At 44.0% G+C, this 16432-nt stretch overlaps 1 protein-coding gene across 4 annotated transcripts in view; it reads right to left on the minus strand.

Annotated features, from left to right (window-relative positions):
* Window positions 1–13802, minus strand: part of acsf3 (acyl-CoA synthetase family member 3) — a 30139-nt gene extending 16337 nt beyond the window's left edge. For all 4 annotated transcript variants that reach the window (XR_015928732.1, XR_015928733.1, XM_088614260.1 and 1 more), the window contains exons 1-7: window positions 13723–13802; window positions 11453–12226; window positions 9547–9702; window positions 4556–4710; window positions 3783–3928; window positions 844–941; window positions 84–210 (exon numbers count right to left, since the gene is read on the minus strand). Coding sequence is in view for 2 of the 4 variants with exons in the window: in XM_088614260.1 (XP_088470386.1) it covers window positions 84–210; window positions 844–941; window positions 3783–3928; window positions 4556–4710; window positions 9547–9702; window positions 11453–12145 (1375 nt within the window). In the remaining 2 variants the exon portion in view is untranslated. The remainder of the gene's footprint in view (window positions 1–83; window positions 211–843; window positions 942–3782; window positions 3929–4555; window positions 4711–9546; window positions 9703–11452; window positions 12227–13722) is intronic.
* Between the last annotated feature and the right edge of the window lie 2630 nt (window positions 13803–16432).

Raw genomic sequence — 16432 nt, forward strand, 5'->3', positions numbered from 1 at the left:
GGAAGCATTTGTTGCCAGAAGAATTTGCTTAACTTTCGATACGATGAAGCACAAGTCAGGGGACAGACTGTCCGTAACGGTACCTGTTTTGAACCAGCCATCAGCAGTGAAGGAGTCCCTGGTTTCCTCTGGACGGTTCCAGTACTCTTTAAAGACTGAGGGGCCCCGGACCACCAGCTCTCCTTCCTTTCCTTCCAGACCAGGCCTGACCTGGAGCCAGGAACGAAAACCAACACAGCACACTGACCGACTCCCTGCACCTGGAGATACCCAGCAGCTTCCAACCAGAGCTCTGCTCTCAAAACTCGCGTGGCTGCTTGATCTCGCACTCTTTTGTCTACTGCAACTAGCAAAACAAAACATCTCTACATGATCCGAATTGTTAACACTACTTGTGTAAAGATATCTGAAAAATACTTGGACTCAGACAGAAAGAAGAAGAGTCGAAGAAGAAACGAGTCCTTCAGCTGATCCCAATACTTGATTTCCCTGCTAGATGTTATTTGACTTGAGGTTTCCTGCCCCAGAAGGTTTTGCGAATCATCGCCCTTGTGCGGTGTCTCAGCAAATCAATTTATTAGACGAATCTTAAAGACAGTCTAGAACAATCTATGTTGTGCACTGGCTCCAATGGGAATTTTTATTACCTACCTACGTAAACACTATGTGAATCACTACTGTATGTACGCTTTACACTACAAATTTAGGAATTTAAGAAATTTCAAAATCTCATTTTCATATACAGTGGTTTCAATGTCATTCTTTAGGTCCCCTTTGCACTGTCTTCAGTAAGGTATTTGGATATTTTCAAGCACCAGTTCTTACTGGAGATACAACACTCACCTGAGTCAGCCTGCAGTTACCTTCAGCGATGGTGGCACTGGAGGTGTTGTGCATGAGGATTCGCACTTCGACTCCAGGCAGGGGGACACCCACAGAGCCTACACAATCAACACACACCAAGATCAAATCAACAGCTGATCGCGGCCCGGGGACCCCACACTGATGTGTGCTCGATCAATGCACACAGATACTGGTCACATCACCTTCAACTAATACACACGCTTAGCTCAGCAAGGCCTCTGACATGCAGAGGCAATGATCATCAACTATACTCAAAGCATTTTTAAACCCCTACTTCATGCAAAACGCTTTCCACAGTGAAATACATATCATAGACTATTGGTTTTAAGATGAGGAACAAGGAAGTCCAAATATTACTACAACCTATTTGTTACTGGTGCAGTTTTCAAGGTACTGCCATGAAGATGCATCACTGTAATTATAGACAATGAATAAATCAGGACAGTCAGTTTTGCTTCTGATGAACTACAGTCCTGAATGGTTTATGGGACTCCAAATTAGCACTGAATACCTAAAAATGATTTAATCCCAATAACTGAGATACTTAAATTATAAATAGCTTGGGTAAAACAAAACCCTGAAGACTAGATAGCTCCAGAATACAGGCTGACTCATATACAGTAGACTGTAAGCTAATCCAGTGTATTTATAAACGGCAGTTACATCTCTTTTCCCTGTATATGCTACTATCAATGCAGCTCACACCGTAAAGCTGAACTTTGAAATCGTTAATATACTTGGTTGTGATGAGCCTCCAAAGGTGCAGTGCTTTAGGGCAGCTGTCTTAGTCATGTTGATCTGCAGCAACACATGAAGTGCTGTGCTGCGTTATTCAAACTGTAGGCTAAATGATTTCTGAAAAAGCAACACTGTGCAGCAAAGGACTCCTGTATCTGCTCACCGATGTAGAAGGGAGGGCTGTATTAAAGCTGAACAAGCTGCCAATTTTCAGAAAACATTTCTTAAAATCAATAGAAAGAGGGTCAGCGAAAAAGAGCACTGAAGCTCTTTCATATGAGGACTTAAGATGCTTGGCTTCTTTGTTTAACACTTTCTGCCCTTTGACACATGTCACTTTTAAGACTTCAGCTCTTTTCCCAGGTTGTTCACTTATAGTGAAAAATGTTTGTTTTTATTCCATTGTGTTTCACCAGGAAATGTGTATTTCTATCTTAAAAACTACTTAGGCACAATGACAAATCACAATAATAAGATGGGATTCATAATTAAAATAAATAAATACCAGCAAGCCACTGCTTGTGGTGCTCTGTCCGACAGAAAACTGCAGGACAGTTTTGATGCATATGAGACTGAAGTTAATAAGGTTCTGGGGAATTTAGATTAATAAGCAAATTCTACAAATGAATTACATCTGAAAATAAAGATGACTACAAACAACAGGGGATATTAAAATATCACCAACTCCAGTTATTTAATTTAGGGTCCAGTATGAACGACTTTAATACAATTCTTCCTTTAAGAAAAAAATAGCTTAGCTCTCTCTGTTAACTGAATAGAGGGGGAAAAAAGCCGTAAGGGAAATTAAAGCATCTGTACTGAGCATTGACTGACAGTCTAAAAATAACAAAGTAAATGAGGCTCCGTCAGCATAATTTTCGCAGGAGAAATAAAAACGCTTCACCAGAAATTCAACTTCGAGGTTTACTTAGAGTAAACTAGCTGCTGTAAATAAATGCACTTCAGTGGTGCTCCTGTTAGCAGCCCCGCGGTTGTGCGCGGTCTCTGGGGCGGCTGTGTGTGCGCGGCGGTGTGACCGAAGGAAGCTGCGCGAGTAGAGGAATGCAGGAGGGCCCCTCGGCGACAGCCTTGTCAAAGACACAATGAGTCCCCTGACTGCGCAGACGGCCATTAACAAGGCTTCATCAGCATGCCCATCTAAACCGCCAATTAAGGTGGCAGCAGCGATGGCACCGTCGCTGAATGAGCCCAGCCAGGCGGAACGCGGTGCGCCGCGCCCGCTCCTCATGAATTATTCACAGCCCTTCACATCGCGCTCTCTCGGCGGGGGCCCTGGTCCTGAGCAGCCCAGGGGTGGTCACCGCCGCCCTGGAGCTCTGCCAGAGGCCACACACACCGCTGGACACACAAGCCCCCTCCCGGCACCAACACAAAGCACAGAGAGGCGCTGCCTTCCTCTATTCACACCGGCGGAACAGACACGCAAACACCGTTTCCCCTCTACAACAGAGTGCAGATGAGCTCATGTTTGAAGTCGGAGGCAGCAGCGTGCGAACGATCGTTCACACCATCATACACAACAACAGAAACAACTATTTTAAAAATCTTCTGTGGTTCTGATCTAAAACATTTAGGAATTCTTGTTTTCTTTCAGCCCTGATGTTACAAATTTCAACAAAAAAAAAACCTCTAAGCCTTCTTGCGAATGCCTAGTTTTCCACTTGGGTTGCAGTTTTGGTTCAGTGAGGTGCAGTAACTAAGCTATCCCTTCTTTTCTCAAAGCACCGTGGTGCTATTGATCTGGTTTAACCTACTTTAATAAGAAAGCCTCTCCTTCAGTACCACAGGCAGTTCACAGACTGCTAGAGAAACGTCAATAAAAGGATCGCTGAGCTAATTTTAAAAAGACTGGAGGATTCAAAATAAACCTAGTTTTTCACAGTGAAGAAACAATCAAACAATTAGTTATCTTTAAAATGAACTAGTGGATAATGGCATCAAATTCTTTTTGGTTCTCTTTTGCTGCTTTAAAGCCCTACCATATGTAATTAATACATTCATCACAGCACAGAAAAGCAAGCCAATAATAGCTTCCAGAAACTGGTAAACAACATGCCACTTAAAAAGCAGGAGAAGAAAAAACAATGGAATTATAAACAGCAAAAAATGGCACAGGACATCAAACCGCGTTACAGCACACAGTCTGACAGGCACAATACCAGGTATGCGTGGTCCCTTCAGCGGGTTGGACAGCGCCATGCCGATTTCTGTCATTCCGTACCTCTCCAGCAGGGTGTGCCCTGTGATCTGCTCCCACCTCTCGAGCACAGGCTGAGGCAGGGCTGCCGACCCGGACACCATGAGCCTGAAAGAGAGGCCAAAGGTCACTGTGAGACTCTCAAAGGGCAAGATCACTTGAGCACTAGCTGTGCGTTTCAAAACACCCCTGGCACCACGCTGATAACACACTTCCTTTTACAGTAACACATTTATTTCGCTGCTACATTTTTCAGTGATTATCTACCCTTAACTGTAGAGTGATGCACTTATTTTCCTCTTGAGACTACTCATTGCATGCCCAAAACCTAGAATGTCTCAGTATACAACATCCTCTCAACAATCAACAAATTAAAACAAAGTTGTATAACTGCATATGAAACGCCTACAGAAATGGGGATCGTAAGAATAATTTCATTGGTATGAGATAAGTTAATAAAAAATTACATTAAAAGTGCTAGCACATTGTATGAGTGAGTCTAGGCACTGCCTATTCAGTTCAGAGAGATGTGGGCAGAGTGTTAAATCAATGGATTCAACACAGACCGTTCAAGACAATCAAACCACAATGGGTATGGCAGCTGTCCTTCAGCATTAATAGATAGATAAGACTTTACTGATCCTGAAGGGAAATTGATGATGTACTGGGTATGCACAGATAAAATACTCACTACGTACAATACATTACTAGTCTATTGTAGTATATTGTAACTACCTGATTCTTTCCTTACAGACTGCCCTCACAAAGTCCTGCACGTGATGCTGGGTGAAGTGGCGGTCGTAGTACTCGATCAGTTTGGAGTAGATGGTGGGCACGGCCATGAAGACATTGACACGAGGATCCTGGGAGCTCAGGAGGTGCTCCCACACCTGGCAGAGAGGACAACAGGAACACAAACAGGTACAAGGCATGACGACTGGGAAGAACCTGGATCAGGAAGTGTGCCGTGAGAAGACCTCGATTCTGTAATAATACCTAACTAACCTGCTGAACTCTGTGTTCCTGTGTGAAGTGTGAATACCAAATCAGGCCATTAATGCTTTGAGCTGCCGCCTTATCTTCCTTGAACAACTCAATTCAATTGGAATTCACTGTAGACTAAGAAGGATTTCTTCACAGAAGCATGTCTTTTTGCAACTACACAGAGCGCATTTGATTTCTATGTTACAGTCTAAATTTCCTCATTCTTTTCTGTGCATGCAAAGAAGCTTGGATTTTCAAGAGCATTAGTATTTTAAAAGTATTTCTGGGGGGTTTTGACAACATCCGTTCTGTCAGTTCTGTACTGCTTTCAAAACTTTCTTATGATTGCCCCTCTCCCTTTCCACCAAGTGTCGACTTCAATATAAAAATTAAAAAAATTTGTTTGTGGTATTTAAGAATGTGTTTACCCGCTCAGTCATGTAAAATAAATACAGTAATAGAAAGGATGCAAATACATCATTAACATTAAAAGCAAAAAGATAAGGAATTACTCTTGGTAAAAAATGGGCACAAAGAGGATTTGGTATTTATCATGATGAAAAAACACTTAAACGAATATACAGAATTCTTCTGAGCTCATTCTACCACCTTTTTAGCATGGCAGGATCTAAGAATCACAGAAACACAGAAACGCGACGTGCGGTCATGTCATCAACACAACACCTATATTTCAGAATTGAAGTTGTTTTTTTCCTCCGGCAGTGTATTATTTGGAGCTTTTGTGCCAGAACACTGAGTCACACACACAGACGTCCGCACAGTCGCGCGCGAACACCAACCCTCTCCCTTCCACACGCCCGGTGCGCGGCTCAGTGCACAGCCTGCGCACTCCGGGAGAAAAGCGCGAATTAATTGAAGGTGAACGACAGATTCTCCTTCTCGCGGTCCCCCCCGGGAGAAGACACGCTTCTCCCTCGGCCCACTTCTTTCTCTCTCCATTTCATTATTCCCCGCTTCGCTGCCTCTCCTCTTATCAGTCTTCTCCCCCTCCGCCTCTCACACTCCCCCCCTGCCCACTATTTCTTAAACATGTCTCATCGTCCTCTGCAGCTTCCCGTGAACTGCTCTCTCCCTCTACCTCTCTACACATGCCTTCTCGTCCTCCCTTTATAGTTAGATTTCAGCATACGTCAGAGAAGCACCATCTAATGTCTTATTGTCACCCCAATCCTAAAACCGGCCTGAGCGAATGTCTATGAAGGGAAAGCAACACTACATGCACTGCCGGCTCCCCGTCTTTCCAAAGGGATCAGGGCACGGAGAATCCTGCCTTGTATCCAGAGTTAATGCATTGTTCACTGTAGCATTACATTTCTATGCACGTTTGCCATTTAAAGGAAACAACAACAAAAAATCACTCCTAAAAGACAACACTAAAGGGCTTTCTTGTTGCCATTCCACTGGTTGGAGAGGGTGAAAGGAAAAAGCTGGAAGCGGTTTGAAATGAGCCCAGTCCTCAGCTGGTATTTGGAATTTGTCATACTGACACTGGCAAATTGAGTGTTAGCACAATAAATCCCAAATATGTATTTGTGAGGCCATCCCTTTGTCTACCTTTTAATTTACCTTTAATTTAGGTTGTATTTGCCTTCAGATCTGCAGAAGAAGAACTAACAAAAAAATGTATATGTCTGTACCAAGTGCTAGAACTGTTTTCTGTGAGCAGTTCTGAGTACTGCGTTCATTTGATCCTGGGCTACCAATCCAAATCCGAATTTCTTAACCAGATCCTTATAAAAAATTACCCTGCACTATAGTACGGTTTTAGTACATTTATTATATTCCAGTATGATTGCATGACAGTTCGGACACTGATGTCTTCAAAAAAGACTGTGAGAAAAGGAGAAAACGTGTTTAGAGCATTTCTATTTGGGTGATGTGTGGCAGCCAACACACCCAGCTGCCCCTGTATACAGCAGATCAGGCTGCTTCTCTGTACACCAGAATGCTTCATTGTCCACATATTAATAAAATCACTGCGTTTTATTTTACATAAAGTACATGTTTTACAACAGATTTGTTCTAGAGTCCAATCAAGAACATGTGCTCTTCGTAAAGTGTGCAACACACACACTATGAGATGTGCATATTTTAAAAAGTGCCTTTGTCTGATGCTTTTTTCCCCAAAAACGAGGATGGAGATGTCTTAGTATTCCACAGGATACAGTTATAAAACCTTTTTTAAAAGCAAAAACAAGATTCAATCAGGTCTTAAGTAGTTTAATTAAAAAGTCAGTCAGTCTATGGATTGGACTAGGAAAACCAGAAGTCTAAGAATGTCACTGGGAGAGATCCATGCTGTAAGGATATTTAAAATGACTGAAACTGCATATTTAGGAACAAACTGGGAAAGCCTATAGGTATAATGAAGAATAAATCAGAAAATGTCTCTACTGTATTTACCACATGAAAATAAAACACTACAGTGAATACAGAACAATGGTCACACTTGTTGATGTTTTAATGTGCATTTTTGTGTTTGCGCACACCAGTCTATAAACTACTGCACATCATGAGCGCTCTAGGAAACGGAGAACACCCCCGACATTAAACACAAGAGTTCAGAGATGAAGTGTTATTTACCCTCCGCTCTCTGTGCTTTTCAGGCCGTGTCTATCAAACCACTTGAGAGCTTCCCAGAGGAGGCACTCGGGAGAGAGAAAAAACGGCAATTTACATCCTTCAAAGGGCTAGTCTCACCTGGGAGACCTCGCAGCCAGACCCACTGAAGCCTGCAGACTGTTAAGTACCCAGCCCAGTGCCCACTCGCACAGCTTTCACACCAGGACAGAGGCACACCTCCAGAACCAGGCCACCCGTTTCACACGCCAGCGCGGTCGCATCTCATCCCGCCTCCGGAGGATGAATCCGTGCAGCAAACCTCACAGCCACCCTGGGAAAACCCTCTTTTCCTCCATGAAACCCCCATGAAGCAGCGGGTGAGTTGGCGAATGTTTTATATTATTATGAAACCAAGTGTAAAAATAAAAAACACACACACACACAATAAAGACCACATTTCTTATTTTAAAAAAAAACAGCAGCCCAGGAAGAAAATAGGTTTAAAACGATTGACCAAAGTGCAATCCATCAATATCTATCCATGATGACACAGCTGACGAGCCAGTGAATATGCTGTATGCTTAACGTGGTGAGAAAGCTTCTCACTGAAGATTTTATGACTGATATTAAGCAGCCTTCTGAAAGGGAGTAAGGCAAGGACTATTTCACAAAAAGCCCGTTATTATGAGAAGTCATAAATGTATCTTATTCATTAACACTGAGAATCGTAAGAGACACTACGGGTAAGCTGATATTGCTTAGAGTATTGTAATAGTTCTGTGTTCCTTTCTCTGCCTCCTGTCCTTTGCAGCCCTTACCTGTCAATCACGCCCTTGGCGAAATCTCCTGGACCCCAGCAAACGCTCCCCTCCCCCCTCCAGTCTTACACACTCATTTCTCAATGTCAGCCCATCGATTGATTCGATTCTAAACCCCTTCCAGTGAGTTGGCGTGGTCAGATACAGAGTCACACCAGGCAATCCATCACAGGGACTCAAACGCTTAGCGTGACAAAGGGAAAGAAAATTCTACAGGCTGTCTCGGCGATCTAACCTGCGCTGCCGTCTCGCCACTGACCCGGGCCCGTCTTGTTTCTCCAGAAAGAGCTGGGCTGTCAGTTCAGAGTGCTGTATTGATGCGTGTGGTTCTGGCGGCTTGGAGAGCAGCCACAATTAGCTCAAACAACTGACAAGTAACCGATAAGGTTGAACATCAACACCCTACACAACTTCATTGTTTCAGGTCTTTACAGCTTTCTCTTCCACACATGCTGTTAAGGTTGACAACCTGAGCCGTAGCTTGCTTTCGCAGGAGTGAATAAAACAGCTGCCCAGTAGACCATACTACAATGATGATTAATAGTGAAAACTTTATAGAATAAATAATTACAATGCTTACAGCTGCCTTTAAAAATGGCAGCAACGGCACAGCTTCTGCAATATTAACAATACAAGGGGGTCATGTACATGAGCAAAATCCATTCATTTTCATTAGCTACTTTATTATTAGAAGGTCTAGGCAGCCGGAGAGTAACCTGGTAGGCTTTGTGCTAATAATACGCAAAATGTGGTGATCCGATTTAACCAGGGCAGCATGTCTTTCGTCTGTGACAGGAAACCAGAGAACCAGAGAAAACCCATTAACCTAGCAAACAGTGCAAACACCTCACAGAACATATCAAAACCTAATCATCCCACAATACTACCACTACTAACAATAGGTAGGGCAGTCCCTTTTCAGGCCATCATGGGGAATGGGGGCCGAGGGCCATCGTTTTTCTTGACCAGCCGACACTGGAGGTGGAGGTGACGTGGTCAGCATCACGCTCCGGCCAGCCTATCGCCCCCGGAAGGATTAACCCCCGGTACTCATTTGGAAAGCAGGCTGAGTGGACCTGGGAGCTGTCCGCAATAGAGCACGCTACATCACTTGCCCCTACCAAGGATTGAACCTAGGACCTTCCAGTCAGGAGCTAGACGCCCTTGCTGTCTGAGCTATCACGGCTCCAATAATAATAATAATAATAATAATAATAATAATAATATATTGTGAATAATAACTGTTTCTAACGGTACATTGGTGTGCATGCTGTTGCCCAGTTCCAGCTGTGCAGTGGATTCACAGAAAGGAGAGGGTTGAAAAGGGTTTAAAGGAAGTACCTTCTGCGGCTGGAATTCTGGGAGCATGACGCAGGTGGCCCCCGCCCACAGCGGGCACAGCAGCTTGTTGACGATGCCATGGACGTGATGCAGGGGCAGGGTGTGCAGAATGACATCATCCTTCGACCACGCCCACTCGGACACCAGGCACTGCACCTGCCGGGGAGACAGCGCCGTCACTGATGGGAACAGCAGCCGGGGAAGAGGTGCCAAGCTCTCGTCCTGGAAGGTCACATGGGCTTCCAAACTAAACTCCCCATTCATGGGAAGCCCCGCCATTGCTCATTTAAAAGAAGCAAGTATTTATATACGATGTGCAAAAAAAAATAGGACGAGACCCAAGGAAAAGTTTTAAGAGATTAAATATGAATAATAAACTGAGAAGTAAGGTGGAACAAAAGCTATAAAATATCTGGTTGAACCTACATCACATTCTTTTAGTGAATTACATACAGCTTTTTAATTGAGTCTAGTATTGGTTGCAATATGTTCAGAAATTCCAAGAAAGCATGTTTAATTACAATGCTGAAACTAAAAGAAATGTATTACATATTAGTGCTAAACAACCTGAGGAAGGATATAAAAATAATACAACTTATTTGATTTCAAAACCACTATACTACAGCACACACAATAAAACCAAAATCAAATTGAAAGAAAAAAGAACAGGACACAGACTTAGTGAAATCATGAGTAATACCGAATTATGAAATAAGATAGGAAAAAAACATAATAAACTTAAAGAAAGTTTTGTAAATGTTGGCAACTGCAGAGTCTCTAATGAATTTGGGGAGTGAGCTGCTCATTAAGGCTCTTTACCTTCACCAGAGTGAGAAATCTGGAATCAGATCATGTCAGATTAAGGAACTACACTCATGCAAGTCCTCAAAATAATTTGGAGTAAGGTCATTCAGTGCCTTACATTTAAGAAAAATAAAACTTTAAACTCCATTCTAAATTTCACAGGTAGCAAGAGCCATTTACAGAAAATGGAAGTTATGTGCCAATGCAGAATGATTTTAATTAGCACAAGGGCAGCTGAATTCTGGACTTAATAATCATATTGAGTGCCATGGAAACTACCCCAGTAATAGTGATTAAATCACAGCATGTACAAGCTGAGCGATGGTCTTAATTGAGTTACAGAGGTGAACATAGGCTCTTAAACAATACTAAAGTCTGCAACTTTGTGAAGCTGATTTAAGTTTAACTAACAAAAGTTCTGATGCATACAAATCTTATTTTCTGACAGAAAGCTGTAAGGTGCAGGAACTGAGTAAAACACATAAAACTGAGTCTTATCAGCATAGCCTTGAAACTCAAGTCCATAATACTATAACCAATGAGTTCAAGAGGCAGCACACAAATACTAAAAAGCACAAATTAAAGTATCCAGGCAAAAGCAACATTTCAATCAAGAAGGTAAAAAATATTATGCAACCCTGAGTCAAAAGCCACTAGACATTATTAAATGGTTTTAAAAAGGTCCATTTCAGTGCTGTCCTTCCAAACCATGACTAAAAGTTTAGAAGATCTTATTAGATGAAAGGTGAGATTACAATTAAATGGCTACAACCCATTCCAGACTCTGTGAGAAAGGGCAAAGTGGAAACAGGATGGAAGTTGCCAAATACGCGACCTGACTTTTTTCAACACAGCTGCAACAGCAGAAAGCTTCAGCCCCCAGGCACAAGGCCAGATTTCACATCACTCAGGTCGAGGAGGTTAGGAACGCATGGACAACGAGCTGGGAGGCTAGCTTCCAGACAAAACCGAAACTTTACACAGCTCCGCTTTTCCAAAACGCAGTAAACTCTTGAGCTGTAAAAAGAACGAAATCGGTTTCCCCATTCATGGTGAGCAGTCACAATCAGAACCCAAAGGCCTCACCCACCGTCTTCCTTACCATTGCCTGCAGGTTGCGATGAGTGTTTAGGACTCCCTTGGGTCTGCCAGTAGTGCCACTAGTATAGATAATCATGGCTGGTCTTTCTGCCCAGTCTCCGGTGACAGGACTGGACTCCTGTAGAGGCTTAAGGGAGTTTAGGCTGGAAGAGAGGGGAAGCTGCACACAGGGGAGGCCCAGCTTCTCTGCCAGGGGGCGCAGCGTCTCTGAGAAAGGATGTCCCGCTACAAGCAGAGAGCTCTGCGAGTCTGTAACTATGTACTCTAGCTCAGACAAGGGGTGTTTTCTGTATAGAGGTACAGCGATGGCACCACACATCCAGGACGCCCACAGCGCCACCACGTATGAGGCATCATTGGCACACAGAAAAGAGATGCGCTTCCCCCGTAGGTCACCAGAACCACAATCCAGCACTTCTGCAATCCGCCTGGACAGACCCAAGCTGCTGCTGTACAGATCCTGGTAGCTGTGCCTCCCACTGACATCCACTATGGCCAGCCTGTCCCCAAAGCGTGGAGCTTGGGTGAATACTGGGGATACTGCGCCATTCCATGCCAGTCTCCCTCCGTGCAGGTATGCCCTTCCCAGTCCACTGCCCAGCAGCACTCTCAGGAAGCCCTTCCGTCTCGCATGATGTGCGAGCGCGAGACTTACAGTCCTGAGCACAGTCCGACTCACAGGCAGCTGAAACATTGTTCAGGTGGCCGGTGTGACTCCTTGGTGACCTCATTCAGACGCCTTTCTGATGCGCATCATTTTTTTTTTGTTTCAGAACTGAAAATTAAATGGAAAAGAAAGACAAAACGTTGGATTGAGTGCAACTGAACATGAATTAATTTCTCTACAATTTGCTCCACTGCTTACAGAGTACGTTTTCAACCCCCCGTGGAGTTTGACCGCAGCAGCTGCAATGACATTTACCTTGTGCTTAAAATATAAACACCTTCTTGAGAACATTGATGACCATGTTTCGGTGCCACTCATGCAAAGAGCAGTGTGGTAACTAACAGATATCTAGAGCCTCTACATTCATTCAGCACTTCAATTTACTTGCATAGCATTTCGTATGGAATATCATTCCATGATTTATATCTGACTCTGCCAATATTAGTGTAAGCCTGGCAATTGTTCTTACAGTTTCTACTACTGCTGATTCCCCCCATTAGCCTGTTTTTATTTTCCAGAGGCCGAAATGTTAATTTCGCCTAATGAGGAACATTTTTGCAACTCTGTTTTAACTCACTGCTGGACAAAGCAGAGCAACACACTTTTTGTTGCGCAAAGATGGAGGCAAGCCCATTGTGTTCCGCTGTGACTGAGTCTCCAGGCTGGCACATCCTCTCAGGGCTGTGCAAGGAAAAGACAAAGACGGAGGGAGCCGGGCTGCCCCAGACAGCGAAAGGCAGGCGTATGAATCCCCGCTGTCACTGACAGTATCACCTGCTGCTATTCAGTGGATACCTTCAGCTCCGCACTCGGCACTTTCTGAGAAAAACACCACATTCCTTTCTCGAGAAGAAAACAAGTACGCTCTAATTAACAAAGTCGAGGAAATTATTAATTAATTAGCCTTACACTTAACATCTGAAACTTACGAGCATTTGTATCCAGTTAAAGTGCTGTGGACTTTACTGCAACAAACGGAATGAAGTACCTTTTCCCCAAGGTACAAATGTTGTGGGCCCCACAATCTTTCAGTTACAATTCCAGAGCCCAGACCACTGTTCCACTCTGCAGTCTGGTGTCCTGTAAGCCTACAGTAGTTCAAATATACCTTCACATCCACACGTATGCCTGCATATCAAATTAGTCCACTTAGTGGTGCCTACTCACCCCCAGGAGTATTACTGCCACGATATTTAAACTTCGGTAGTAATAACCGACTCTTTATTTTAGAGCGTGATTAACACAAAACATTCGTCAGCACCGACTACTATTCCCTGCTATTCCCTCAAAGACGCCTAGGCGATAAAACAATAATCTATTCTTATAAACGAACGATCCTTCGTATTCCCGAAGATAACGTCTCTAGGCTAGAAAATTACTTTTTATTTTAGAGTCTATATTCTCCAACGTGCACCTCTCAGAACAGTGCAGGTTAAAGCCAGCGCAAATCACAATATCAGACTTTATCTTTCTGTAGTTAGGGAAAGTTTTCAATGCTTCTGGTTTGAAAATTGAAGATTTATTACAATACTTAACATCCTCTTTACAGATATTACAAACAAATAACAATAACCCAAAGTCATTTTTACTTATTTTCACCTTACCATTCAAAGTCCTTGCAACAACGAATTCTCCTGTGCACGGTAAATACAATCCGGGCGGAAACTTTTCTACCGTAAATAAAGTTCTTACAACGGGAGATCGTGATCGTGATTTTTTACAAGGAAATAACTGGAATTCATGACTAAGATAAAGGGATGCTTACATCTGTTCTATGTTGCCCTGGGTTATAGTGGCACTGCTGTTGTATTTTTACAAAAAAATAATGCAAAGAAGTGAGTATTTTATTGCGTTTTGTAATGAATATATCTTGCACCTGTAAATGTAAGAAGTCTACATTTACAAGTTTCCACAGGATTTGTCAACCCAACGGGTGACTATTCAGACTAACACAGGAATCGGACACTCCTTCCCAGGTTGTTGGGGCCTGAGATATCTGGTTGTGTACTGTGCCATCCAGTCATGGTGATCTCTCTACAACATCTTGGGGTCTTAAAGTGCTATACGCCCAACCCCGCCCCACCCCCAGTAATTAATATCAATGTTGCATTTCTTCATGTCTGCTTTCACTCTGTTTTTGATACACTTCTACTGGTGTCATTGCTTTGGCTAACCTGGGAGTGCAGACCCTTCTTTCAGAGTCTGCAATCTAACATGTCTCTTGATCAACCTAACAGACATGTTGACTGAGGATCACAGCTTCAGTGCTGGTGCTGCTTGAAAAGGAACCCTGATGCTGATTCTGTGTCTTCACTCTTGATACAGTAAATATTCCATGATCAGTCCTTGGAATATAAACCCATTCTTTTTGTACTGTGAAGTGGGTCCTGTATTACAGACCCCTCCATTATAGCAGGACTGATGACAGCCAAATTTCATCAGTATGGTTTCTGGGTACACGCATAATTAAATATAAGCCAAACTCAGGTCTCACAGTAAACTTTTGTGCTTTGTGGATTCCCACTTATGTTTATTACCATTAGTTTCCAAGGCAGGTGGGATATCTAGTGAGAAGACTTTGGCCATTGGGGAGTGGGGCTCACAGGCCCTGTAGTGTAAAAAAATCAAGGCTAATGGGGAAACAGAGCCAGGGCCAATTCTTCTTACCAGGACTCCAGCCTGCCAGCTCGCTCTGGCTCCCCAACACAGCGCGGGCACACACAGCCACCAGCTGGCACTCGCGTGCTTCAGACAGGATTGTTCAGACATGGCACTCGTTCAAAAAGTTTTCCGTTCCCCAGACCCCTACGCTAGAAATGAGAATGGCATGTTCCTGAAAACTGGGTACTGAGCCTCAGTGAATCCCCTCCAGTAGAAGAACAGTATCATCAAGGAAAGCTACCTCCGTGAGCCAGAGCTGGATCACTCCCTGACTGAGTTTCTGCCAAAGTATTGAAGGTTGTCTTTTTTTTGGCTCAGAAACGGGCATTGTAAAATCATAGCCATGAAGACTTTTCCTCCTCCTCTTCACGCTACTAGGATCACACAAGTCTAAACTTGGATTTCCTGTTTTTTATTCATCTCTCGGACGTTTAAACGTTTATTCCGGAGGCCTGCAGAAAATGCAAGAAAATCGTCTTTTTCACACATTTTGTTGTGCAATGGAAGAATTACCAAACAAATACAGTCTACAGGCCGGACTTCGTGTTCTACAGCGGGCAGAAGGTTCTGCTTGCCTTACCCAGGTCAGTGATAGGCTTTGAGCTCCTCTGAAGCAGCAGGGAGCGAAGCGCAGTTGCATTGTGGGAGAGCCGGTGCCAGCATGAACAGAGGTCAGGTTTCAGGGCTGGCAGCCAGCTCTGCCTCACGCCACTTAAAAGCGGGCTGGCTCGCTGGCCGGCAGCGGGCGCCAGCACTGCTCTGACTGGAACACAGCACCCTGGAAGCGGTGCGGAGGAGCGGCGGGCGCGAGGAGCCCCCTCTTCCCAGAAGGGGAGAGAGCCGAGAGCGGAAATTGTTGGAGTGCCAGAACATGTGTCGGGTTGGCGCCAGATGAGAGTGCCTTGGCAAGCGCCTTACTCACCCCCCCCCCCCCCCCGCCCTGCTTGGAACACATGGCACGTCGGCGGCATCTGGCCGCGCTGACTCTCAGCAGCTGCGCTTTGTCTTCGCCAGTTGGGACACTTGGCACTGCCACTTCATCAACTACCTGTGGCTCTCCCGGCGTGGAGGGGGCTATGAATTATTCCACGCTGCAGCTGCAAATCTGATTTCTTTCCAAGAGAAACAGTATAGTAAACAGAGGACTGCCTCGTGCTACATACGCTGTAAACAAGCTGCCTCTGTTGTGCCTTGTGAAATTTCAGCTTCGGTGAAAGTTGTCCTATGTACTGTATGGGGGGCAAACACGTTTCTATTCTATCGTTGAGTATCTCAATGCACTTCTTCCCAACATGGTGTTGTGTAATATATGTAACACCTTATTAAATGGAGGCGGGGTAGAGTAGTGGTTAGGCCGTCTTGTTCTAAGAGCCTAAAGCTCAAATCCTAGATGGAAATATGGCTGTTGCACGTATCTATATACTTTCTCCCACAAAGTGCCAGAAAACACAGCTGCATAAATTGCTTTCAAAATTGGAACACAAAATCTGATCTCCATCATACTTTTCCTTGAGCTTGAGTTGATACAGTATACGATTTTCTTTAAAAAACACAAGGCTACTTGAAGCATTTTTCCAGAGCTGGTGAAAAGTGCTCAGTGATGGAGTAATGGAAACTGAAATGGACTCTCCAGAAAGCAAATCTAGGCAAGGG

The sequence above is a fragment of the Lepisosteus platostomus genome, chromosome 20 (genome assembly GCF_059453375.1).
Source record: "Lepisosteus platostomus isolate fLepPlt1 chromosome 20, fLepPlt1.hap1, whole genome shotgun sequence".
NCBI lineage: Eukaryota > Metazoa > Chordata > Actinopteri > Semionotiformes > Lepisosteidae > Lepisosteus > Lepisosteus platostomus.